The 26,117-nt window shown below is 47.4% G+C and overlaps 1 protein-coding gene across 3 annotated transcripts in view; it reads left to right on the top strand.

Moving 5' to 3' along the window:
- LOC135908253 (monocarboxylate transporter 12-like) overlaps positions 1 to 1,806 on the top strand; it is a 65,853-nt gene extending 64,047 nt beyond the window's left edge. For 2 of the 3 annotated variants that reach the window (XM_065440024.1, XM_070532915.1), the window contains exon 5: positions 175 to 1,805. In XM_065440024.1, coding sequence (XP_065296096.1) covers positions 175 to 371 — 197 coding nt within the window. In that variant the 3' untranslated portion in view covers positions 372 to 1,805. Of the gene's footprint in view, positions 1 to 174 lie in introns of all 3 variants that reach the window. The other variant, XM_065440023.1, reaches the window with a different exon arrangement.
- The last annotated feature ends 24,311 nt before the right edge of the window (positions 1,807 to 26,117 follow it).

Genomic DNA, 26,117 nt, shown 5'->3' on the forward strand with positions numbered 1-26,117 from the left:
TAGAATGACATCCTTATTACTCATGAAAGTATGTGTCTCTCTAGACTTAAACATTTATAAGGAGAATACTGAAATTCGTTGTCTGTGCATCAAAGCTCATTGATTGTTCTACAGATTACGTACTTTTCTTTTAAGATAACACAGGCAATTTTCTTTTTATTTTATTTTGTTCAGGTTTTTTCCGGGACAACCGTGGCTCGTATGACAAGCTCTATTTCATGCTTGCTGGACTAAACCTTGGTGTAGGCGTGCTGCTTACAGTGCTGGTGTTTCAAGCCATGATTCAGCGGCGCTGTTGTGGCCCTAAGCATGTGCCTTCTGCGCCAACGCTGGAGACGAAACATGTGAAGGAGACCACCGCATTTTTATGACAGTGTTGCATCGTGCATGTATTATACGCAATGACCAGATGCAACGTTCTTGCCACTGAACTCGACAGCCGTCAATGATGACTGTTCAGGATAGCACATGGTTTAGTTCATGTAGCACGCATGACTGGTGAGTCCTGCCAGTGTCCGGACGCATTGGCCATCAGTCCTCCGCTGAACTTCAGGCACAAATATCAGCCGACGAATTTTGTTTAATTTCAGAGCATGGCTTCCGCGAACGAGTGGTTCAGGACGAATGGGGAAACCGCCAACTAATGACCTCATAGAGTTTGAAACAATTATATGGGCCGAACACACATATTGGAATCTGCATAAAGCGAGTTCGTAAAAAAATATTTAAACGCTATAATACCCAAGGTGACGCTTACATTTTTCTATTGCCATCTTACGCAGCTTGTTATGCCATGCTCAGTTTCTGTCGAGAGACCACCCCGGTCACAACTTTATAGCCACGCAGTGTTTGTGTTTATTCATTACTGTTCACAAACTATGGCGGAGTGCTAAGAGCAGTTCATGGAAATGCAGACTTTGCGGTGTCAACGCGGTGGCGTCAAAGGGATGAACGCAATTCTTTATGCTTTTCAAATGACGGATGGTGACGATATGAATAGGCAGAGATGACCACGACGCAAATGACAGATGATAAGCGGAGTGTAATTCCACCGTTTCACTGCTGCGGGTTTGGGCGAATGGCAAGTTGCACGCAGGTGCTCTCGTTCGCTCACACTGTGTCGACACGTGTTGCATGACGTGACCCACTCGCCAAGCACTTCAACGGGTGGCTTTCCGTCAAGAAGAGGGAAATATGCGTGCAATTCTGGCCAAATAGAGCTGCGGGCTATCTCACTGGAAGACTGCGGTTCGATCCCACCTTTGTAAAACACCTTTCATTTGTTTTCTGTGTGTGAGCAATTTTCCAACACAGCGGCAGGCATGGTCATGAAAGTCCGCGGTCGTTTACTAAGAAATCTTTACATTAGAATGATATTGTTTAGTGGGGAAAACGCATAGAAAATATGCGATACCTCATTGCACACGTTTAGGTTATTCTTTTGGAGTACCACTAATGCGTTTGACAGTCTACGTGTGATGCTCTTCATTCCTGCCACGCAATCAGTCCGAGCGTGTGACCTACACGCTTTACGATACATTTCCTTATCCGGTATCAACGTGTTTTAAATCGGAAGCTTTCTTTAGTTACTTCGCCGCCCATCTTGAATGGTCATCGTACAATCATGCGCAATAAAAACCGGACGCGATAAAAACTTTCTCCAATATGTATGTGCTAGCTGTGCCACTGTTATGTGCCAGAGTAGACAACTTGCTGCTGTCTGCTGTATGGCCACGTAGGCACTAGGGTTCAGCATTGGGCGTGTTGGTATTGCATTCTACAGCGCTCTCTTCTTTCATCTGGCCGGCTCGGCTTGTTTCTTCCTTTCCATGTTGCGCTGTACAAGTTTTAGAATGCAGGGCTCTGTACTTTCATCCATATCCAGCTATTCTGGACACGTACCAACTAGCGCCCCAAGCGGGCCTGGCATGCACCTAGCGCGTTTTCAATGGAATGAGCGGGGTTTTCGCGAATAACAAAAGCTGCAGGCCGATTATTGAAAAAGGCAGGTGGCAGACGTGTTCTGTAAAACAATCCACACGAGCCAAATGCAGTGATCACGCTATGGCACGTAAGAATTTTGTTCCCACAGCGATGAAAGATTTAGCAGTGGAAGCCTATGGAAACGACGAAAATTTGTACTCGGTTTTTGAGGTAAGAAAATAACAATGCATGTGACAAAACTACAGCGTCTATCGTAATACCCAGTGCGGCGTATGTAGTCCGGAGACTCAGCTTTTGATTGATGCCTATCTTGACTCTATACACATGGCGTAACAATGTTCCCAAAAGCAATTTTTGACACACGGTCGTGCAGGTTCACGTAGTATCTATAAATAACCGAGCGTATCACTTGCGGTAACGTCGGTAACCGTGGCCGAGTCTTTTAGCCGCTAGCACCTATCGTTCCACGTCATGCTGGCAGCGGTTTGATGCCGTCATACCATTTTTCAACGCCACCTAGGACTGAGTTGGGGAGTCCTCCACCAAATGGCCGAAACACAAAACTCACGATTTGGTTCCAGTTTTGGCTTCTTCACGAGGGCTCTTCAAGTACTATATTTTCTATTTTTACTTCCTAAAACGTAGGAATGGGTTGCGTATTTGCTAAGTCATTGCTTTCATGCTGATATTTTATTCCTTGGACAACATAACAACAAGCACGCGCATGTCCTTGTGTTACGTTTAAAAAATCTATCGTGCCTTGTAGCATGGACATACTCAGGGATTCTGGACATTGCACCTTGACCACCCTGTGTGTAATTGAAACATAAATTATGGGGTTTTGCGTGCCAAGACCACTTTCTGATTATGAGGCACGCCGTAGTGGAGGACTCCGGAAATTTAGACCACCTGGGGATCTTTAACCTGCACCTAAATCTAAATACACGGGTGTTTTCGCATTTCGCCCCCATCGAAATGCGGCCGCCGTGGCCGGGATTCCATCCCGCGACCTCGTGCTCAGCAGCCCAACACCATAGCCACAGAGCAACTACGGCGGGTGTTTGTCTAATTTACATGCGTAACTGAATGGGCAAAATATTAAACAATTTTATCACAATAGCCGAGTATCAACAAGCTTTAACTGTCTGCGCCAAAAGGGTAGTCTTTCGTAGCAACATAGGCATTTCTGGCACTTATTCGGAGCATTGGGGGTGCGTTAAAGCAGTGTTTTGCTCGGGGATGGGCGGTTATGTCACACTACAGGAACAAATGGTTTGGTACCCTATGGGCAGAGGGCACGCTGACTTGGAGAAGTGCCAAATTTAAACCGTAAAGCCATTTATTACAGCTGAAGTTCGAACGGTGATTGCAGAACGAGTGCCATTCAGTCTGTTTGCACGCGCATGTTTTTGTGACGCAGCAAAGAAAGAGAGGGAAGGTATATGTGTGTACACGTGTTGAGCATGCGTGTTCCTGTACTTGCATTTGCGTGTGCGCGCGTGTTTGTGTCTCCGTATTTGAATCTGCGTGCGCACGAGTGCGTGTATGCGCGTGCGAGCATACGCGCGTTTGTGTGCGCATGCAGTTCCGTTTGTCTGCGTGCGTGCATTTTTGAGCGTGTGTGCATGCGTGGACGCGTAAACATGTGAATACAGACATATATGTGTCGTGTCTCTCTCTCTCTCTTTGTGTGTGCGCGCGCGCGCGCGCGCGCGTTTGTGTGTGTGTGTGTGTGTGTGTGTGTGTGTGTGTGTGTGTGTGTGTGTGTGTGTGTGTGTGTGTGTGTGCGTGCGTGTGTACATGCGTGCTTGCTTGCGTGTGAGCACTTCCCTGCTTACGCCTACTCTCCGGGTTGAATGGGATATAGAGTTTATTTAAACCCGTATTTAAATCCACGCGACAAAAACAAATGACTCTACACTTATAGCACTACCTCTTTCTGAAAGCGAACTCAAGGCAAAAAAAAAAGAAGAAAGACGCCTGAGCCGTCAATATCACCGCCTCAGATTTCGTCCGGATGGCACCGTCACCATCGGCACGGCTCCGTGAGACGCTACCGGCAGCTCACTGTCTTAAAGCCAGCGACGCCCTAGACCTGCACCATCATTGCGTCATGCGTCTACCTACGATCAAGCAAGCTTCCGGTGGCACATGCTCGCTGGTATAGTGATAATAAATCTGTGAACTGCTTGCCTTCGAATAAACAGCGTTAAGAGGAAGCTTTGGCTCGGGTTAACCTGGTGTAATTGTCCAACCTTGGGTATTTTATATTAGGTTATAGTGGCGATGCATGGCTGATGTCTGCAGGCTCCCCATCTTGTAGCATCCCCTTGTTGGGCTCGGTGGTGGGTGGCCACCATCACCGCCGAATTTTCCGATTTTTTATGGCAGAAGCTTTTCCCCCATTGCCTGATCGCTCCCTGAAGAGGGGGCGCACCGATGAATAATTCAACTTCTTTATGCAACCGAAACAGTCCTTTTCTAAATACCACGTTGTGCACAGTCAGCACGAAACGAAGACAGCCCAAATAATATCACCACTTCTTGTAGCCAAATCTCTCACTAAAGCAATAGGCCCCGGTTATAAAGTAACGAACATGGGAAGTGGCGAGCTTCTGCTCGATGTTCGAGACAGGCCACAATACGACAAACTTTCAAAACTTGTAGCGTTTGGGGACATTCCCGTTTCTCTAGGAAAACACAGGTCGATGAACACAGTGCGTGGTGTCATCTCGGAAGATGACCTCCTCGAACTTACCGAAAGCGAACTGCTAGAAGCATGGCAAGCACAGAACGTCGTCAAGGTACAAAGGATAAAAATAAGGCGAGATGACAAAGAAATACCAACTAGGCATATAATAACTTTTGGAACTAGCAACTCACCAGACTCAATAGAAACAGGATGCTGCAAACTCCGTGTAAGGTCATACATTCCTCACCCACGCCGACGCTTCGTCAGCGCTTCGAGCAGGGTTCGCAAAGCTTCCGAGGGCACACTACTTGTGCAAAATGTGCATCACACGAGCCCTCGTCCGACACTTGCACTTCCACCACCCGTTGCGCTAACTGTGAAGGGCATCACCCCGCGTACACCCGTTCTTGCCCATCCTGGCAAAAAGAAAAAACAAATCATCGAAATCAAAGTCAAACTGAACCTTTCTTTGAAAGAGGCGCGCAAACGCTTCTCCATCAACCATTCTAGTCCATCCTACACCGATGTGGTGCACTGGGGGCCAGCGCTACATCCTTCGGCGGCCGCCCAAATCACAGGGAGTGTGACAGCGAGCACGCCACCAGCCCTCACGGCTGGAACAGCCAGCGCTATACCGGCAACGGCAAAGGAAGACATACCCTCGGGCCTTTTGGACCTCGGGCCACTGTCCGAGCAGATCGGCCCAACATTCCCGCGAAAGTGCCCGCCGCGCGGGCAGTATCCACCGCCTCAGACAAGGTGATGGATACGAGCACGAATCCAGCGTCTCAGACGCCCAAGGAACGGCGCAGCTCCTTCGAGCGCGTCGGGAACAAAAAGAGATGTATCATGGGGCCTGGAAAGGTCTCGTGAGGTAATATTATCTATATTTCTTAGACACTGAGCACAAAACACATACGTTATGGATACACAGATAATACAGTGTAATGCCAGGGGTTTACTCCGCAACCTAGGTGACATTAAGGAACTCTTAAATAATTACAATCCAAAGGTGCTGTGTGTCAAGGAAAGGCATCCTAATCCTTCACGCACGAACGTTCTCCGGCAGTATGCCGTTTATCGAAAAGACCGCAACGACGTTCTTGCCTCGTCTGGCGGTGTGGCAATATTTGTAGATAAGGGTGTTGCTTGCCGGCAACTACAGCTTAAAACAACCCTAGAGGCAGTTGGACTCCGTGCAGTACTGTTTAATAAGCTGATCGCAATTACTCCTGTATATATCCCCCCCCCCGACCGAACTACCAACTTTCAAAAACAGAATCTCACACCTTTATCTTTGAACTGCCCGGGCCTTACAGTGTGGTTGGAGATTTTAATGCACACAAGACCCTTTCGGGAAGCCGTCATTGTGATGCCAGAAGACGCTTAGTTGAAAACTTCCTCGCCACTTTAGATGCTTGCTTGATAAATGGGAAAGATTGTACATGTTACACTGTCCCTAACAAAACCTTTTCATCTATCGATTTAAGCATTGCATCGAGTTCGCTCTTAGAACGGCAGAAAGCTGAGCTACTCGGTAAGGATTAATTGCGCAAAAAAATAGGCGAGGCGTGCAGACAGGACACAAGAGTAGAGAAGTGGACAACAGGTGTTGTCCAGTTCTCTGCTTTTGTGTCCTGCCTGCACGCCTCACCTCTTTTTTGCATAATGAGTTCACTCTCGCCGCATCTGGAGTGGAACGTGATTAAGAATCCGCACGGGAACGACCATTTCTCTATTGTCATAGAAATAACAAAAGGTGATGAGTGCTTTCCACATGTCTCCCGGTGGAAAGTCGATTGTGCCGACTGGACAAGATACAGGGAGCTGACACGTTTGACTTGGAATGGCATCTGCAATCTTTTTATCGAAGATGCAGTGGAATATTTCACGGCGTTTATAGTTGATGCGGAGTCAATATGTATCCCGATAAAAAATGGATCGCGCTGTAAGCGACTTGTTCCATGGTGGAATGACCACTACAAGAAAACGCGTAGAAATCAAAATAATGTTTGGAACAACATTCGAGGGTCTCCAACTACAGAGAATTTGAACATTTTCAAGAAAATAACGTCTGAGGGTAGAAGAACGCGGCGCCGTGCCAAAAGGGAAAGCTGGCAAAGATATCTTTCTAGCATTAACTCTTATACTGACGAACGGAAAGCCTGGAACAGGGTGAATAAAATGAAAGGTCGGCAAACTGATCTTTTACTATTAGTAAACACGCAAGGAAATACTGTTCAGGACCAAGCTTACTCTCTAGGGGCCCATTTCGAAAACATTTCTAGCTCATTGCATTACTCCGATTCATTCCTTAGCTACCAGCAACTAGCTGAGCGACTGCCTCTGGGTTGAAAAGGCAAGAGCAATGAATCCTACAACCGTCCTTTTAATGTGGCGCAATTTCAGGTTGCACTACATAGTTGTAATAAATCGGCCCCTTGAACCTATCGAATAGTTTACTAGATGATTGAACACCTACACCCCGAAGCACACAAAACACTCCTCTCTCTCTTTAACGCCACATTATCTGCCAGCAACATCCCGTCCGCCTGGAAGCAAGCAGTCATAATCCCTGTTCTGAAAGAGGGCAAAACCCGTTTTGGGCCAGCAGCTATAGGCGTATAGCTGTAACAAGCTGCCTATGCGAGCTTCTTGAGAAAATTACTAACCAGCGCCAGGTGCATTTTCTTGAAAGTAACAAGATACTAAATCCCTCGGAGTGCGGCTTCAGGGAACATAGATCCACAAAAGATCAACTTGTCCGCATCGAGACAAATATCCGTGATGTCTTTGTGCCCAAAGACCTTTTCTTATCAGTGTTTTTAGACATGGGGAAATCATATGATATTACTTGGCGTTTCGGACTCCTTCGTGATCTTGCTGGAATGGGAGTCCGAGGCAATTGCTAAACGTGATTCAAAGTTATCTTTTCAACCGCACATTTCATGTTCGTATTGGTAACGTCCTGTCTCGTCTATTTACTCAGGAGACTGGTGCGCCACAAGGTGGAGTGCTGAGCTGTACTTTATTGCTTGTAAAAATGAATTCCCTCCATACTATTATACCACGTACAATGCTTTATTCCCTATACTTGGATGAAATCCAAATAGGTTACAAGTCATGTAACCTTAGTATCTGCGAGCGACAAGTGCAGCTTGGTCTGAATAAATTGTGTAAGTGAGCAGACGAGAATGGCTTTAAACTAAACGCCGAAAAAGTACATGCATTCTCTTCTCCAATAAGAGAGGTATAATACTGGAGCCCGTTATTGATCCTAATGGAAAACGCCTATCTATGAGTCGTGAACATAAATTTCTTGGCCTTATTTTAGACTCCAAACTAACTTTTATCCCACACTTAAAATATTTGAAAATGAAATGCTTGAAGACAATGAATCTACGGAGCTCTTGTCTCGCGCATCTTGGGGAAGTGACAGAAGATGCCTCTTGAGCTTGTACAAAAGTCTGATACGGTCACGCCTTGACTATGGAGCCATTGCGTATAACTCTGCCACGCCTAGTGCTTTGAAGATGCTCGATTCCGCCCACTACTTGGGTATCCATCTTGCTACTGGTGCGTTCAGGACTAGTCCCCTAGAAAGCCTGTAAGCTGAATCCAACGAATGGTCCCTCCATCTTCAAAGAACATATTTAAGTCTATCTTACGCCCTCAAGGTGAAATCAGATTTCCATCATCTATGCCATTCGGTTATTCACGACCTGTCTACGGCTAGGCTTTTCCGTAACCGCCCAGGCACTAGACCTCATCTGTCCCTTCGGTTGGAAGCATTGTCCGAAGAAACGGGCGCGTCGATTTTATAAAATGTCATAATGGCAACTACGCGGCTTCCACCGCCTTGGTAGTCACAAACTATCGAATGTGACGTCTCGTTTGCAGAAATATCAAAACGAGCACCTGAGGCACACATAGGTTCACATTTTCTTGAGCTTCAGGGGAAGTATTCGTGTGGTGAACTTTACACATATGTCTCTAAGTCTCCTTCTGGTGTAGCTTACGCAGCACTAGGACCAGTATTTTTAATATCCGGTACATTGAACCCACATACACGTATTTTTACAGCGGAAGCAAGTGCAATAGCAGTAAAGCGCATCAAGCAAACGAATCTGACTAGGGCTATTGTGTTCAGACTCATTGAGCGTAGTCCGAGCCCCAATGAATCTACGTAAACATAAAAACACTGCCTTTAAAGAACTGTATACATTGCTATGCTCAGCTTATAGTGCTAAACAAATGATCATCCTATGCTGGGTACCTGGCCACTGTGCCATAAAAGACAACGAAGCTGCTGACGTGAAAGCTACTCAGTAGCTTTTAGTGACACGGATGTAAAGATACCTATCGCAGCTACAGATCTTAAAGCACACTTGCGTGACAAGCTGAAAATCCACTTTAACGGCTTCAAACATTAACATGTTTGAAGCCGTTTAAAGCCATGGGAAGCTCAATCCACGCTGGCGAGTACCTTAGTGCGGGCAGTTTCAGTTATGCTATGTGCCAACCATAAGCTGTTTCTGTCGCTTGTGTCTAGTGCACGTGAATTAGGCCTGTGAAATCACTGGGCGCAAGGAGCTCAATAAGAGCATAAAATGGACTCTATGTTGCTCATATCGTGTTTATCACGTCCTAAAGGATCGAAAATTAGGTAGCTTTCGCAAACGTGAGCGTCAAAGCAAAAAAAAAAAGAAGATCACAGGCCTGCACGGCACATCCAGCACAGTCACAGCGAAAGCTGGAGGAGCGGCTAAGTAGGGGTTGCACTTTCTGCGATACGCACTACTGGTGGTCACGGAGAAGTATCTTCGCGTCCTTTTCACGAGAACGGTCTGAACTGCCCGCCCGTCTGCGACTTGTCCGGCTCTCTGCACAGCCGTCTGCTGAGCCCGGTTTTGCATGGTTGCAGCCGCGCGCGTAGCTCTGCGAGTCGATTCTTTAAATACGTCTCTTGCGAGGAGGCACCATAACGTGCACCCAATAGTAAACAGAGGTATCCAGGCTACGTGGCGCACATGTCACATCCCTTGACCCGTGGCTGTTGCTGCTGTACGTTCCTGTTGGTGATTGGGATGATAATAATGACATCGTCTTCAAAACAGATGGCCACAAATAGTAACCTATAGCCTGCTACATCCAGATTCAGCTACATACATCATGCAAATGCTTTATGGAACTGCTACATGTCGGGATACCTTGTGGAATATAACCGAACTGCATTGCAAAGTGTGTATCTATGAACGCTACGCGGCGCGCATGTCAAATTGAAAATGGCACTTTACGATGGTAATGATGATGATGACGATGAGTTAATACCACTCCGTTTGAAACGGCACGGTAAAAAACAGTCACCTAGCAAGTAGTCATGTATGTCATATACGTTTTTTATTACATCAATATTTATACATCTCCATAATCTCCTTTTCCTTCCTCAAAATTCTACCTACACCACTACCTATGAAGCTACTACTGGCGTGCTCCCTGGTGTAAAATTATGCAACTGCAATGCAAAGGGCACACGTATAGACGCTAGATGGTGCGAATCTCACATTGCAAGGCAAGTGACATGATGCGATCATGATTATTTATTCGCATCCCCTTTGAAACGCAGTGGTGAAACAGTGACCTAGCCTGGTTGATGTAATGAAATGCACAAATAATGTTTTTTCTAGCATTCTTGTATACATCTCCTTAAAGGGACCGTGAAACAATTTTGACGATTTTGCACAAACGTACTGAGTCGTTAGAGTAGCTCCTTTTGATCATTAATTGACGCATCGAAGTGCTCCGCGTAAAGCGTGTAAGTTATTATAAGGTTTTAAAAATGTACATCGCTGCCGATCGCAGCACACTGCTCGTCGGAATTTTCAGCCCCCCCCCCCCGCCCCCTACCCACATGACGTAATCAGCCAATTGATGTCAGTAGGGCAAGATATCCGATTGGCTGCCCAGGGCGCGTCATGAATAATTTTACCACCTTTATGGTGAACGAATGCTGTTCGTAATTGTTGGAATGTTATTTCATTTGTTTCTATAAAAAGTAAGTATCACAAAGGGAATGCACAAGAACTATTTCTCACTACACTTAAGCACTTCCACGTCACAGCAAGCGTCGTCTGCTTGTCTTATAACGTGCTACATTTTGACGAGAGCTCCGTGGCCAGAGTCGGTCTCAGTCTTTTTGCGAGCACCGTGATTCGATTTTCTTGCGCTGTGGGCTGCAAACTTAGCGACTAGCAATATGTGAAGCTATGATATCGCGTCTCTCTGCAAGGCAGCAGACTGGCTGCAGCGCATCGACCTGTCGCTACCCGAGCAGCGCCAGGATTAGCGCGTTTGCGGCCGTCACTTTACACCGGAGGATTACTACCGCAACAGAGTTTCGCGAGTACAGTATTCAGGTAAACGCAAGCGCAAGGGGACAGGGCCTGGTCATTTGGCCGTGCGCTTTAACGGGATGAGCAGAAGCGCAATGTGAATGGTCTGCACACTGCAGCCACCTAGTGGCACATAGCTTAACCATACACAATAGCAGTAGCGAAATGTATTCTTCTTTGCTGCTGGTGGAAATTTTTCGCAGGAGTGTAATCGTCAACACGTTGTGTTTGTAAATGTTTAAAATGTTTTGCACTTGCTTAGAGCAATATTAGCGCTTTGTTTGGCTGGTTAAGCTCTGCGCCAACAAGTGACTGGACCGTGGAGACCGCTCAGCAGCTCCCGTACGTCTACGCAAAAGTTCCTTCATCAGCTTGAGTTTATGCATCCAGCCATCTGTCGAAATGCCCGGCCTGCCTGTGTTTACCGGAAAAGCGGACATGGTTGGCGCTGTGACAGAAAGCTCGCAACGCACGCTGCTTTGATTTCTCTCGCTTGGGGTCGATTGCCAAGCAGCTCGCGGAGAGTTTGGAGAGGCTCCGCGTGCACGCGCCTAGTTGACGGAAGTCGACGACACGACGTGCCGTCATGACGCAGTGCCAGTGAAGGCGGAGCTTAGCCCCGATCATTCCGCGAACGATTTGAGAAGAAAATGAATGAGTATGGAGGAGGGCAACTTGTAACGGGCCGCAACTCGCTTAATATGAGAAGCTTCACACAAATTGTGGTGCGAATTATTAACATTAGCTGTACCCTACGCGTCTACAAAATTTGTCCGAGCCGCTTCAGGGGCCCCTTAAACTTCTTTTTCTACCTCAAACATTCCTTAACTGCCTTGTATCGTTACATGGCGTTCTACCTGGTGTAATAATATGCAAGTGACATGCAGAACGTGCACGTATCGACGGTACGCAGCGCGCATGTTGATGGTGATGACAGTGATGGCATCCCTTTCGAAAGGGGATGGTGACAAATAGTCACCTAGCCTGCTACATCCAGGGTCAGCTACATACAGCGTGCAAACTGCTACCTGTCGGGACACCTTGTGGAATATAACCGAACTGCAATGCAAAGTTTTTGTACATCGACGCTACGCGGCGCGCATGTCGAATCGCACAGTACGATGGGTAATGATGATGCTACTTATCTTATGGCATACTGTTTGAAACCGGATGTTCAGAATCACCCAGGCTGCTTGAATCAATCAGGTATGTCATTTGTGTTTTTCATTACATCCCTATTTATGCTTCTCTATATTCTTCTTTTCCTTCCTCAAGACTGCTCCATTTACCTTGCGCCGCTACCTAAGCAGCGGCTATATGGTGTGCCGCCTGCTGTAATATTAGGGACATTTAGCGTTTCCAGTATCGGGGAAAGCGCGGGCGGTTTTCCGGTTTAGCGGGGGCGTAAAGGTGAGCGGCCCGATCGGTGGCGCCAGCTGGTGGCGCAAAGCTCAACCACACAACCACAGAGCTAATTACTGTATTCTGCTTAGCTGCTGGGGCAAATATTCGACAGTGGCGTAATCGTGTTCACAATTACGCCGCTGCCAAAAATTTGCACGAGTGGCGCAGCAGGATATGGTGAGTTACTGCAGTTTTAGCTATGCGTTTGTCTGGTTGAGCTCTACAACACCAGGCGGCTTCACCGCTCACGTTTACGCCCCGACCATCCGGTAACGCGCCCAAACCGCTCCCGTTTACCGGATTAGCGTACAAGCTAAACGTCTCTATTAGAGAATTTTAGCGCGTCCGGTATTCCGGCAAGCGCGGTCGGTTTGCCGGTTTAGCGGGGGCGTAAACATGAGCGGCCAGATTGGTGGCGCCAGCTGGTGGCGCAAAGCTCAACCGCACAAACACAAAGCTAATTATTACATTCTGCTTAGCTGGTGGTGTGAATTTTCGACAGCGACGTAATGGTGTTTACAATTACGCCGCTGCCAAAAATTTGCACCAGCAACGAAGCAGGATAAAGTCGGTTGCTGCAGTTTTAGCTCTGTGTGTGTCTGGTTGACTCTACGCCAAGAGGCGGCTGAACCGCTCTGGCCGCTCACGTTTAGGGCGTATACATGGTCAATCCGCCCGTCCGTGCCGCCCTGAACCGCCCGCGTGCGGACGCCCAAAAGGCGGATGATGTCGCAAAATTCGATGCACGCTCAATCCGCACGAGCGGATCGCACGCGCACTCTTATTGGGCGACGCCAGCTGTTGACAGCTGGCAACCGTTCGGCAGAGCAAAGGTTTTCAATGTCAGCAGCAGCTTGGCAATCTTTGACAGCAGACATCGCCGCCTTTACGTAGAGGAGGCGCTGCAGCAGACGACACTGGCATATTTTTGAAGATATGATTTCAATTTTGGAGCCACTGCGAAAATGCAATTATAAGCTGCGAAATTCTGTTCTGCAACCGCACTTGTTGCATTGGCACTGTCATCCTTCTTCGAAACACAGCACAGTCATCTTATCTGCGCCACCTCTAAAAGATATATTGCAATCGAATCATGTCGCAACATGCGACATATGCTCGGACGATTACTTTGAGTGCGCGCTCCTTGGCTGGTTGAGCAAAATCTCGATTCACCCAACGTGCTGCGTTCTACGTCACGCGAAAGTGATAGTGTCGCCGGAAGCGATTCTTCCGAAATCCTCGTGTTCGGCGCAGTTTCTGTAGTGCTAGTGACAGCTTTCAAAAATACGGAACATACGCACAAATATCGCGGAATACAGCTGCGTAGGTCGCCAAGACACACCTCTCTACCGCTGAGCATGCGTGTGAGGCTCCAAGTATAGCTTGCTGACATTCTTGCATTTGCTTGTTCATGCTTTTTTTTCTTTTTCACCTTGCTAATTTTAAGAGAGGGCTTGTTGCACTTGGATGCATGTAATGCACTTTCCTTTTTTTACATATATAAAGCCACCAAAGATGAGGCATCAAACATGCACATTAGAAATTTAATAATTGCTGCTTCTAAACTTTCCAAACAAAACATAACCTTAAATGATGTGCTCAGAGATGAATGAAGTTCTCACCGTGTGCAAGAAGGTTGTACATAAATGGTGGACTTCAGGCAGCAAGTAATTGAAGGTTAAGCAGCGAGTGTACAATTCGTTATGACTGGCATAAAATCAATGCGTATGTATAGCGGTGACCCTATCTAGATATGTACTGATGAGATGTTTCCAAGGGGAGTATTTATTTGAAGGCAAATAATTTATGTTGCTGATAAGAGAACTTATTTTGAGTGAAATCAAACAATTGCATTCTTTCTTGCCAGCCTGGGTGGCCAATCTATTGCCACCTTAATACTTAGACATACCTAATTTAACATTTCAACAATGTACTAAACATTACGAAAGCGCACAACATTAAGCAGTACCCCGACAGGCATGCTCCCTCTTTCACCTATGGCAGCAAACAAGGATGTTCGACTTGAGACTGTTTGATACTGAGAAGATCATACATGCATGTTCTATTTTGATTGTTCTACATACAAAAAAATAAGCTCACACAGGATGCAAATGATCCATGAAATACTGTAAGCTCTACTCAGGTTATTTGAGTTAGTTGCGCATGGGATGCATGTTGTTTATGTATTTATGCAGCGACAACCTAGCCAGCTGATGCACAGTGCCATATTCAAGGAAAACAAAATACATAGCATAACATAAACAGCTCGCCAGTACCTGTATTTGATTTGAAAGCAAACAGACATTAATAAATGACTTGACTTAGTATTGAGTTCATTGACCTCTTGTGGCGTGAAAAGGTTAATGTAGTTAATGATATTGTGTTTGTCTTTCTTCATTAGTAGCTCCTTAAGCATGCACATGACAAAGAAATGAAGGCTCATATGGCAGAAGACCAGGCCATACAAAAAGTGAGGAAACACTCATTGCCCTTTTTTTATTTGCATAACAAACCAGCAAATAGTTCCTTAGGTTCAGTTTTGTGAATAATGCACAAGCTGTTCTGCGTGAAACTATAAGATTGTTGTGCTCCATTATCTATTCACTATTAGGGAAGCCAAATGAATGATACTCAGATTAACACTGTGAGAGCACAGAAATTTGCAGTCAGGAGGCCGCAGTAGCTATGTCTCTGTGTCAAATGTAAGATTGCTCCTGAAGAAAGCATGCATACTGGTGAATTGGGTATGCATTCGCATCTGCTATTCAAATCCACACATCACAAGTAATCTTTCATTCTTTGATGCATTGCTCACTTATGTACAGACCATGTTTCAGAGCTGTGTGTGTGCAGAAATATAACTTCGCAAATCAAAGCTGTGGTTGTTCAGTATACTGAAAGCAACTTTGCGTCAGGGTTAAATAATATAATGCTCCTACATATGGGTCAGCTCAATATTATCAGCTGCTTTGTTTACTAGTTGTTCACTGTAATGCCTGGACTATTCGGTGCCACTGGAAAGTGCTGTATTTCTACAGGCACGCTAGAACAGCTTGGCTATGCACAATCATCCCGTTTCATCGCGCTTAAATTAAGATGGTGTGAATTTGCTGTCAGAGTGTGCTTATAAGCAGAACTCCCGAGCATTCAAAAAAGTGTTTGAAATGTAAAGGTTGATACTCAGCTTTGCAGGTGTGACATTTTGCATTTTTAGTGCAAGGTCATATCGGTGGACAGGAAGGATACCGCACAAATGCTCGTGTTGTGACCTCACAGTCACAATGCAAGTAGTTTTCTGTGGTTTTTAGCTGTAAACATGTGAAGCAATCTCTAAATTCAAAACTTTATTAAGTAAACTGAGACACCATGAAAAGTAACATAACACTTAGGTGTGCACAATTTTTGTCAAATACACTCTTTGTGCTGCAGGTAAAATATATGTATGCGCTATTTGTAGCTGAATACAGCATGCATTTAACATTTATAGCTAAGAATGTTCAATGGAAAACATTTTTAATGTGTCAGACATCCATATGGTGCCTTGTCCAATGCTCTGCACACATATAGCTATGTTTGGTACAACTTGAGTGGCACATCAATAAGAAACTACGGCCTACAAAATTCATTTTTCACCTCTCCTTTGATATTCCACCCTCCGACACAGAAATATACACTGGAATTTTTCTTTATGTCAATATTCAAAAGGCAAACAGGTTTTCAGCATCACATGTCTCAATCTTCCACACTTTACACTTATTTCATGTTTTGAATCCGCATTCATTGCCGGTGGTATATCTTCTATTGTGAAAATAGTTTGTTTGACATAGTTTCACCTGTATATTTTTGAACTCACCCATAAGTTCTCTGCTCTACTTGTATATACCTCCTTCAGTACTGGTACCTGTGCTGTGCCGTTATTAGGGCAGTAAATGCTGTTAAAGCTGTTAATTCATAAAATAGGAAGCCTGTCCAATACAAACAAGAAACTTGCAGGGAAGGTAATCTTGACAAACCAGCTGAGATGGTGGCAGTATTCTACTTGTTTTCACTTGTGATAACAGAAGTATTCCCACTTGTGCTACCGGATGGTTGCGACCAATATGCTCGCAAAGGTTTGAGTCATTCAAATTTCAAGGGATGAGTAACTGTTGCATGCGTATGATATCTTCCTCTGCCTATATCAATGACTTACCTGCACGTAGCAGGTTCAGCTGCGGGATTATTGGTGTAGCTGAAGCGATGTATCACACATAGTTTCCGCGTACTACACGATTGGCGAAAAACATGAAGGAATTGGTGTTTGAGCTATTGGTCCAGTGGTGGCTTTTAACTAAACTGACTGTTCAAGAGGCAGATTTCCCTTCATCGAAAGGCCTGTGGGAAAATGAGCCTAGAACTCATGCTCCGGAATAGATCCACCATGTGCGACTGAAAAATAACACGGGACAGAACGATGAGCAGTGGGATTCATCTCACTAGTATGCAAATAATTGCAGCTACATTCAGTATTTCACTGCTGATATACTAAACACAAACCTTTATGCGAGTTGTTTGGATGGCATAATCGGCAAGATCCCTCTACTAAGCTATGGCAAAAGCTAACTAAAAAGCTGCTACTTCAGGTACTGCACTGGTCTAAAATATGCATTCTCACATGCATTGGATACAGTTCACAAATTGATTTAAACGCAGGTATGAAATCTCTCTGCACCATGTGATACATTTTAAATAAGATCAGCTGAATACCTTATAGAACGTTTTTAACGGGTTATAGTTGGTACAACATTCCTTATTATTAGAAGTTTGCTGTTTTATTCACACACACATGCACGTAAATGCAAGGTACACATACATTTTTGTTGACGTGTTACTGTGTGCATCAAATGATCAGCACAACTAATACAACAAGAGATAAAGACAAATTTTTTTCGTACCAGTCTGCATCACTGCATTCTGCATCACTGCAATCACTGCATTACCTATGCAGTGATTTTTTCTCACATGCAGCAACTCAACTCGATGCATAAGTTAAGCTAATTCTGCTAATCTAAGCTAGACATTGGTGTCATTTCCAGAATATGATAAAGAAGGCCCACCCACCATATGTGTGGGCCTAAAATTGATGGTTTGACTGAGTAGTAAATTCATGTCAAAAAGACAAAAATGTAGCACACTGACAAAACAGGGTGGCTAGCATTATATTGTCACGTGGTAGTGACGGTGAAGAAAGAAGCAATAACACAGTAGCAATACTGTGAACGAGAAAACTAACTTTTATTGGGCGAACCTGTGCCCACAAAAACAGGCTACACTTATAGCACAACGATAGCGGCGAAAACGGTCGGCGATCGTCGGAAAAACTGATCAGCGGGTCAAGCGCGTCGGCTTTTATAGATCAGTCGTCGAATGTTCCAGATTACCTGATGGGACCCGCGTGTCTTCCACAAAGTTCTACACCATTCATGTCACGCGATGAAATCTGATAACACAAGGTTCGGCGACAACAGACACGCGGATAGAAGCATCGATAACTTTCCAGAAACTTCGGATACATGCAAGCGCGTCCCGCGCTGCGCGATAAGATTTGTTAGGCGGTGAAACCTGGTCGCCCGATAAATATAAATACACGTGTCAATACCCCCCTCTTAAAAAGCATCGTCCCGATGCTACAAAGAGAGCGAAACACAAAGGGACACTTATTAAACATAAGTAACAAAACAACGAAAAGAAATAAAGTCCAAAGGTCAGTTACGCGAAGTCCCAATGCTCGTCAACGCTGGTGGTACGGCTTGAGCCGCACAACGTGGACAATTTCAGGTCGTGAGCGGCGCCGCTGTGACAGCGAAATGCCGTCTGGCACGACCTCGTAGTCCAGTGCACCAATACGTCGGATGATCTTGTACGGTCCAAAATAGCGACGCAAAAGCTTCTCGCTCAGTCCTCGTCGGCGTATAGGGGTCCATACCCAAACACGGTCGCCGGGCTGGTACTCGACGAAGCGTCGTCGGAGATTGTAGTGTCGGCTGTCGGTCCTCTGCTGGTTCTTGATTCGCAGGCGGGCGAGCTGTCGGGCTTCTTCGGCGCGCTGGAGATAGGTAGCGACGTCAAGATTCTCTTCGTCCGTTACGTGCGGCAGCATGGCGTCGAGCGTCGTCGTCGGGTTCCTGCCGTAAACCAACTTGAACGGCGTGATCTGTGTTGTTTCTTGCACCGCCGTGTTATAAGCGAATGTTACGTACGGCAGGACGGCATCCCAGGTCTTGTGTTCGACGTCGACGTACATCGCTAGCATGTCGGCGAGGGTCTTATTCAGCCGCTCCGTAAGACCATTCGTCTGCGGGTGGTAAGCCGTTGTCCTCCTGTGCCTTGTCTGACTGTATTTCAGAATGGCTTGGGTGAGCTCCGCTGTAAAGGCCGTTCCTCGGTCGGTGATGAGGACTTCTGGGGCGCCATGTCGCAGCAGGATGTTTTCGATAAAGAATTTCGCCACTTCGGCTGCGCTACCTTTCGGCAGTGCTTTTGTTTCAGCGAAGCGGGTGAGGTAGTCCGTCGCCACGACGATCCACTTATTTCCGGTTATTGACGTCGGAAAGGGTCCCAGCAAGTCCATCCCGATTTGCTGGAATGGTCGGCAAGGAGGCTCGATTGGCTGTAGTAATCCGGCTGGCCTTGTCGGCGGTGTCTTGCGTCGCTGACAGTCTCGGCATGTTCTGACATAACGGGCGACGTCGGCGGTCAGGCGCGGCCAATAATACTTTTCTTGTATCCTTGATAGTGTCCGGGAAAATCCGAGGTGTCCAGCGGTCGGATCGTCATGTAGGGCAGGCAATACTTCTGCACGAAGTCCTGACGGGACAACAAGAAGGTAATTGGCGCGGACTGGCGAGAAGTTCTTCTTCACGAGTAGACTGTCTTGAAGCGTGAAGGAAGATAATCCGCGCTTAAATGCCCTGGGGACAACGTCGGTGTGCCCTTCCAAATAATCGACGAGGCCTTTAAGTTCCGGGTCCGCTCGTTGTTGTTCGGCGAAGTCTTCCGCGATTATTGTTCCAAGGAAGGCGTCGTCATCCTCGTCATCTTGCGGCGGCGGGTCAATGGGGGCGCGGGATAGGCAATCGGCGTCTGAGTGTTTTCGTCCGGACTTGTATGTTACGGTGATGTCGTATTCTTGTAGTCTGAGGCTCCACCGTGCCAGCCGTCCTGAGGGATCCTTTAAATTCGCTAGCCAACACAAGGCGTGATGGTCGCTGACGACTTTGAATGGCCTGCCATATAGGTAAGGGCGAAATTTCGCTGTAGCCCAAACGATGGCGAGGCATTCTTTTTCGGTTGTAGAATAATTGCCTTCCGCTTTTGACAACGACCGGCTAGCGTAAGCTATCACGTGTTCATGTCCATTTTTTCTCTGGACCAGGACGGCGCCGAGGCCTAGGCTACTGGCGTCAGTGTGGATTTCGGTATCGGCGTGTTCGTCGAAGTGCGCAAGTACGGGCGGCGACTGCATGCGTCGTTTGAGTTCTTGAAATGCCTCGGCCTGCGGCGTTTCCCACTTGAACTCGACGTCGCATTTAGTTAGCTGCGTCAGCGGCTCAGCGATGCGTGAAAAGTCCTTGACAAAGCGCCTATAGTAGGCACACATGCCAAGGAATCTGCGCACTGCCTTCTTGTCGATTGGCTGCGGGAACTTTGCGATGGCAGCTGTCTTCTGCGGGTCGGGGCGCACTCCAGATTTCCTGATGACATGGCCTAGGAATAGAAGCTCATCGTAAGCGAAGTGACACTTTTCCGGCTTCAGGGTGAGCCCTGATGACTTGATGGCCTCTAATACTGTCGCAAGCCGCTTAAGGTGATCGTCGAAATTTCCGGCGAAGACGACGACGTCATCCAAGTAAACAAGACAGGTCTGCCACTTCAATCCTGCTAAAACCGTGTCCATCACGCGCTGGAACGTTGCAGGCGCCGAGCACAGTCCAAACGGCATAACCTTGAATTCATAGAGGCCGTCTGGCGTGATGAAGGCGGTCTTTTCACGATCCCTTTCGTCGACTTCTATTTGCCAGTAGCCAGACTTGAGGTCCATCGATGAGAAGTATTTAGCATTGCAGAGCCCATCTAATGCGTCGTCTATCCGTGGGAGGGGGTATACGTCTTTCTTCGTGATTTTGTTCAGTCGACGATACTCGACGCAGAAACGTAGGGTTCCGTCCTTTTTCTTCACTAAAACAACTGGAGACGCCCACGGGCTTTTCGACGGCTGGATGATGTCGTCGCGCAGCATTTCGTCGACTTGTTGTCTTATAGCTTCGCGTTCTCGCGTCGAAACTCGGTAAGGGCTGTGGCGTAGTGGTCGAGCCCTCTCTTCGGTGATTATGCGATGCTTTGCGACTGGTGTTTGTCGAATCCTTGATGACGTCGAAAAGCAGTCTTTGTATCGTCGAAGCAGACTTCTGAGCTGTTGCTGCTTAATCACGGGGAGACTTGGATTTATGTTGAAGTCTGGCTCGGGAACTACGGTCGTCGGGGTAGATGCAACAGAATCCGAGAGGACGAAGGCATCGCTGGTTTCCTGTATTTCCTCGATGAATGCGATCGTCGTGCCCTTGTTGATGTGCTTGAACTCCTGGCTGAAGTTTGTCAGCAACACTCTCGTGTTTCCTCCGTGCAGTCGAGCGATCCCTCTTGCGACGCAAATTTCACGGTCGAGTAGTAGACGTTGGTCGCCTTCGATGACGCCTTCTACTTCAGCGGGTGTTTCGGTGCCGACCGAAATAACGATGCTGGAGCGAGGCGGGATGCTCGCTTGATCTTCGAGCACACTCAAGGCGTGGTGGCTACAAGGGCGCTCCGATGGTATCGCTTGATCTTCCGACAGCGTTATTGACTGCGACTTCAGGTCGATGATGGCGCCGTGTTGGTTCAGGAAGTCCATGCCGAGAATGACGTCTCGTGAACACTGTTGCAGGATAACGAAGGTGGCAGGGTAAGTCCGGTCATGAATGGTAATTCTTGCCGTGCAGATTCCAGTCGGAGTAATGAGGTGCCCTCCAGCGGTCCGAATTTGGGGGCCCTCCCATGCAGTCTTAACCTTCTTCAACTGGGCGGCGATGCGTCCACTCATTACGGAGTAATCGGCCCCTGTGTCGACTAAGGCAGTGACTGCGTGGCCGTCGAGAAGCACGTCAAGGTCGGTGGTTCTTTGTCTGGCGTTGCAGTTAGGTCGTGGCGTCGGATCACGGCTGCGTCGTGTTGAACTGAAGCTGGAACGTCGCTTCGTCAAGTCGTCTTTCGTCGGTGTAGTCTTGGCTTCCTGACTTCGTCGGGACGGCGGCGTGTCGTCATTAGGTCGTCGAGACGGTTTCTTCGTCGTCTTCGTCGGCGGCGGAGGATCTTCGTCAATTCGACGAACAGCAACCGCACCTCCATCGGTTGCTGCTTTTAGTTTTCCGGATATGGGCTCGCAGAGCGGCCCCGGGCTGGGCCGGTGTATGGTCGGTGCTGCGGCGACAGGTAGCGGCCTGGTGACGGCGAACGGGACGGTCGTCGAGGGCTCCACTGAGTAGCGGCGAGGTAATCGGCGATGTCACGAGGGCGTTCACCTTCCCTCGGGCGCTGTGCGTTCACGGCGAAGCCTCGCAATCCCAGGTCGCGGTATGGGCATCGGCGGTACACGTGCCCGGCTTCGCCGCAGTGGTAGCAGAGTGGGCGGTGGTCGGGGGCGCGCCAAATGTCCGTCTTCCTCGCGTAGGTGCGCTGGGCGACGGGTGGGCGTGCTGGCGGCGGCGGCGGTGGACGACGGAATTGCGGCGTTACAGGGACCTGGCGTTGTCGCGGAGGGAGAGCTTGACGGCATGCGATGGCGGCGTAAGTCATCGCTTCTGGCTGGGGCTGCGGTAATTGTGGTTGCACCTCAGGAACTCCTAGCGATCGGTGCACCTCTTCTTTCACGACGTCGGCGATCGAGGCCACTTGAGGCTGCGACGATGGCAAGACCTTGCGCAGTTCTTCGCGCACGATGGCCCTGATGGTCTCGCATAAATCGTCCGTGGCCAGTGATTGAATTCCGGAGTAGCTTGTTGGCTTGGTGCGTCGGTCAAATTGCCGGTTCCGCAATTCCAGTGTCTTCTCGATGCTCGTCGCCTCACGAAGAAACTCGTCGACGGTCTTCGGTGGACTTCTTACCATACCGGCGAAAAGTTCCTCCTTTACGCCACGCATCAGTAGACGTACTTTCTTCTCCTTGGACATTTCTGGGTCGGCGTGGCGGAACAGACGGCTCATTTCCTCAGTGAAAATCGCGATCGTCTCATTCGGCAGCTGCGCTCTTGTCTCCAGTAGAGCTTGGGCTCGTTCTTTTCGCGCGACGCTTTGAAATGTTTTCAGGAAGCCGCTTCGGAAGAGGTCCCACGTCGTCAAGGTGGCTTCTCGATTCTCGAACCACGTCTTGGCGGCGTCCTCCAATGCGAAATAGACATGTCGTAGCTTGTCGTCGCTTGCCCAGTTATTAAACGTAGCGACCCTCTCATACGTTTCCAGCCAGGTTTCCGGGTCCTCAAATGTGGAACCGCGGAACGTCGGTGGTTCCCTGGGCTGCTGCAGGACGATGGGGGACGCTGGGACTGCCATTGCGGTTGCCTTGGCCACAATCTTCTTGGTCTTCTCAGGTAGAAGTCCGTGCTCCGGGGGCAGCTGTTGAAGACGGCGGCTTGCTCGGTGGTCCGGGATTACGTTGGTGTTCTGTTCGCGGTCTGGGCTGGGATCACGGCTTGTCGGTGGCGTCCTGTACATGGACGAAAAGCACCTCCACCAGATGTCACGTGGTAGTGACGGTGAAGAAAGAAGCAATAACACAGTAGCAATACTGTGAACGAGAAAACTAACTTTTATTGGGCGAACCTGTGCCCACAAAAACAGGCTACACTTATAGCGCAACGATAGCGGCGAAAACGGTCGGCGATCGTCGGAAAAACTGATCAGCGGGTCAAGCGCGTCGGCTTTTATAGATCAGTCGTCGAATGTTCCAGATTACCTGATGGGACCCGCGTGTCTTCCACAAAGTTCTACACCATTCATGTCACGCGATGAAATCTGATAACACAAGGTTCGGCGACAACAGACACGCGGATAGAAGCATCGATAACTTTCCAGAAACTTCGGATACATGCAAGCGCGTCCCGCGCTGCGCGATAAGATTTGTTAGGCGGTGAAACCTGGTCGCCCGATAAATATAAATACACGTGTCAATATAGGGAGCAGACACTCTGCCGGCAGAGTCACTTGAAAATTTTGCCAGCAGTTCATTCTCATTTCACATAACTAATGCTGAAATAATTGTGAAACTTCGTGTTCAGGATAAACTCATGGCAGCCACCAGGCAAGTTTTACTTTGTGATAGCAGCTGACTTCTCAGTGGGAATGCATGCACTGTGGCCATGAACATGCTAAAGAATGACAAGAGGCGTGGCACCTCTATCCATAGTCTGTCAGCAAAGCTGAAAACGGTTTAATTATGGAGTAGAACCCTGGCCTGTGCAACATAAATATAAGGCAGATAGCCACTTATAGTGTCCAACATCCTACACCCACGAATGTTAGACAGCAGTAAGCTTATAGATAGTTGAAAGTGCACCGAAAGCATTCAATGAACATACTTTGCAGGCCCAAGTCAGTTTAATGCACATTATTTGCTTGCTAATTACTGCTGGCAGAATTAACATGACGGTTTAACAAAAAGAACTTATCAGGCACATAATGCTGGTACTTGTGCTATTGTTCGTTTTAAACTGAAGGCTCATGCCAAAACAGGCGACGCTAACCAGACAATCAAATAGGTCGCATGTACAAAGTGACGGCAATCTTTACCCAATCCTGCCTACATTATTAACACGACCATAGCTAGCCAGTGAGGAAGAACTTTAGGCAAAATTTATTTCACGCAGTTTGCTGGCTGCTAGCAGAATGTCATATTCACCATACCTGTGACACTTACTTGTTATTACTTGTCTTACGTGTTCATTTTTACATTCATATTCCTTTTGTCAGCAAAAGTAAAATTTGTACTTAATGAGAAGGAAGTATCCAGTTCTTACCTATAACATATTCATCTACGATGCCACTGCTGTCTTCACAGACTCTGTGCTTGGTCACCAGCAAGAAACAAGCAGTTAGGATATTTGGGTATGCAAGCCAATTGCATCACAAAATATAAAGCAATTTACTTCGGGAAATCTAGAAATATTGCTATTCACACCAATGTCCACTTGATAAAAACAAGGCTGCCCGAAATTTTCATTCATGACATTAGTGCTATCAGGCGTGTCTACATTTCAAGACAGCGCTGTATGTCTTGACGCACGTAACTATTATGTTGTTCCCTAACATGCACCACAACGGGGAACTAGCGCTGGATAGGCGGCACGTCGAAAAGAGTGCGTTGCACGCCGCCCTGGCGACGAAACGCGGCATATTCCAGCCGCTCGACCAGACGATACGTCCGCGGCCGTTCGTGTGTTTTCGTTTTCACGCCGCTTCAAGTGGAAAGTTATTGTAAAGAAAGTAGCGCCATCAAGTGAAGAAATGACGAAAGAAGCTTTTTAAGCTTTATATATTTTGCACAGTGTGTCGCAGCAAGCACGTGTGCTTCTTTAACGGTTGCGCCAAGGTCGATTTAAATAGGTCGCGAAGCTTCGGGCGAAAAGCGGTTCAGTACAGATTGTCACCGACATCAGCATGGGGGGTTATGGGACCAGCGATTGAAGCGCGACTATGTTTGGAGGGAACAAACATTGGGAAAGAAAAACGCGTTTTTTAATTCAAACCAGACACAGTTAGATTCATTCAACGAAAATAAAATTTCTAGTAAATTTTATATATTCGTGGTGAGTTAAGAAAATAAGTTAAATTTTATTATTATTAATAAATGCATTTCTTTTCAGCGCCCATCGCTACAGGGGGCGTTGACGCCACTATCACTCTCAGTGCAATGCACGTCTTGAAATGGGCAGAAAGGCGCACTCGTATCACCTGTTGAAATACGCCCCCCTCACAATTTGTGCTTTCTTGCATGTCGAAGTTTGTCTGAACTTGGTGACGCGGGTAGCTTCATTGCTTCTTAATCTGTTCAGTCAAAAGTAGTGAGTTACGACCGCCAGATTATTGTGTAGTTGTTTTCGTGCGACTGCGCTGGCTGACGGGCTTGGCATCCGACAATAGGATCAGCACTCTACACCTAAAGCTTTCGTCGGCCTCCAAAGAAAGTATGTTCTGTGCAGGGATGCGATTTCGACAACCGTACGGCTGGCCTTTTCCTGCATCGCTTTCCACGCTGAAAGCTCGAAGCGCCCATCAAGTCGAATGGCGGGGCATTTGAATACATAGCTCCAAAGGAAGAACAACAAAACAAATTTCGCGCCTTCGAAAACAAAATGACGTCACTTCTGCTTTTAACGGACATGGCGTCACATTATTTTTTCTTCCGCCGGAAGTGTTCCCACCACATACAGATGGCGCTAAGCCCCATGAACCGGCGACGGACCGCCATGTTTTGAACGTATGGGCTCCTATGGAAGCTTCGCTACCAGGTATATTTACCTTGGTTGCGCCGTGTGGCGTTGCCATGCTTGCGTGGCAGCCTCCCTCGCAAATCTAGCAGCTATGGCGCCAGTCGTGCTGCGCTATGGTTTCGGAAG

The sequence above is a fragment of the Dermacentor albipictus genome, chromosome 2, assembly GCF_038994185.2.
Source record: "Dermacentor albipictus isolate Rhodes 1998 colony chromosome 2, USDA_Dalb.pri_finalv2, whole genome shotgun sequence".
In the NCBI taxonomy this organism is placed as follows: domain Eukaryota; kingdom Metazoa; phylum Arthropoda; class Arachnida; order Ixodida; family Ixodidae; genus Dermacentor; species Dermacentor albipictus.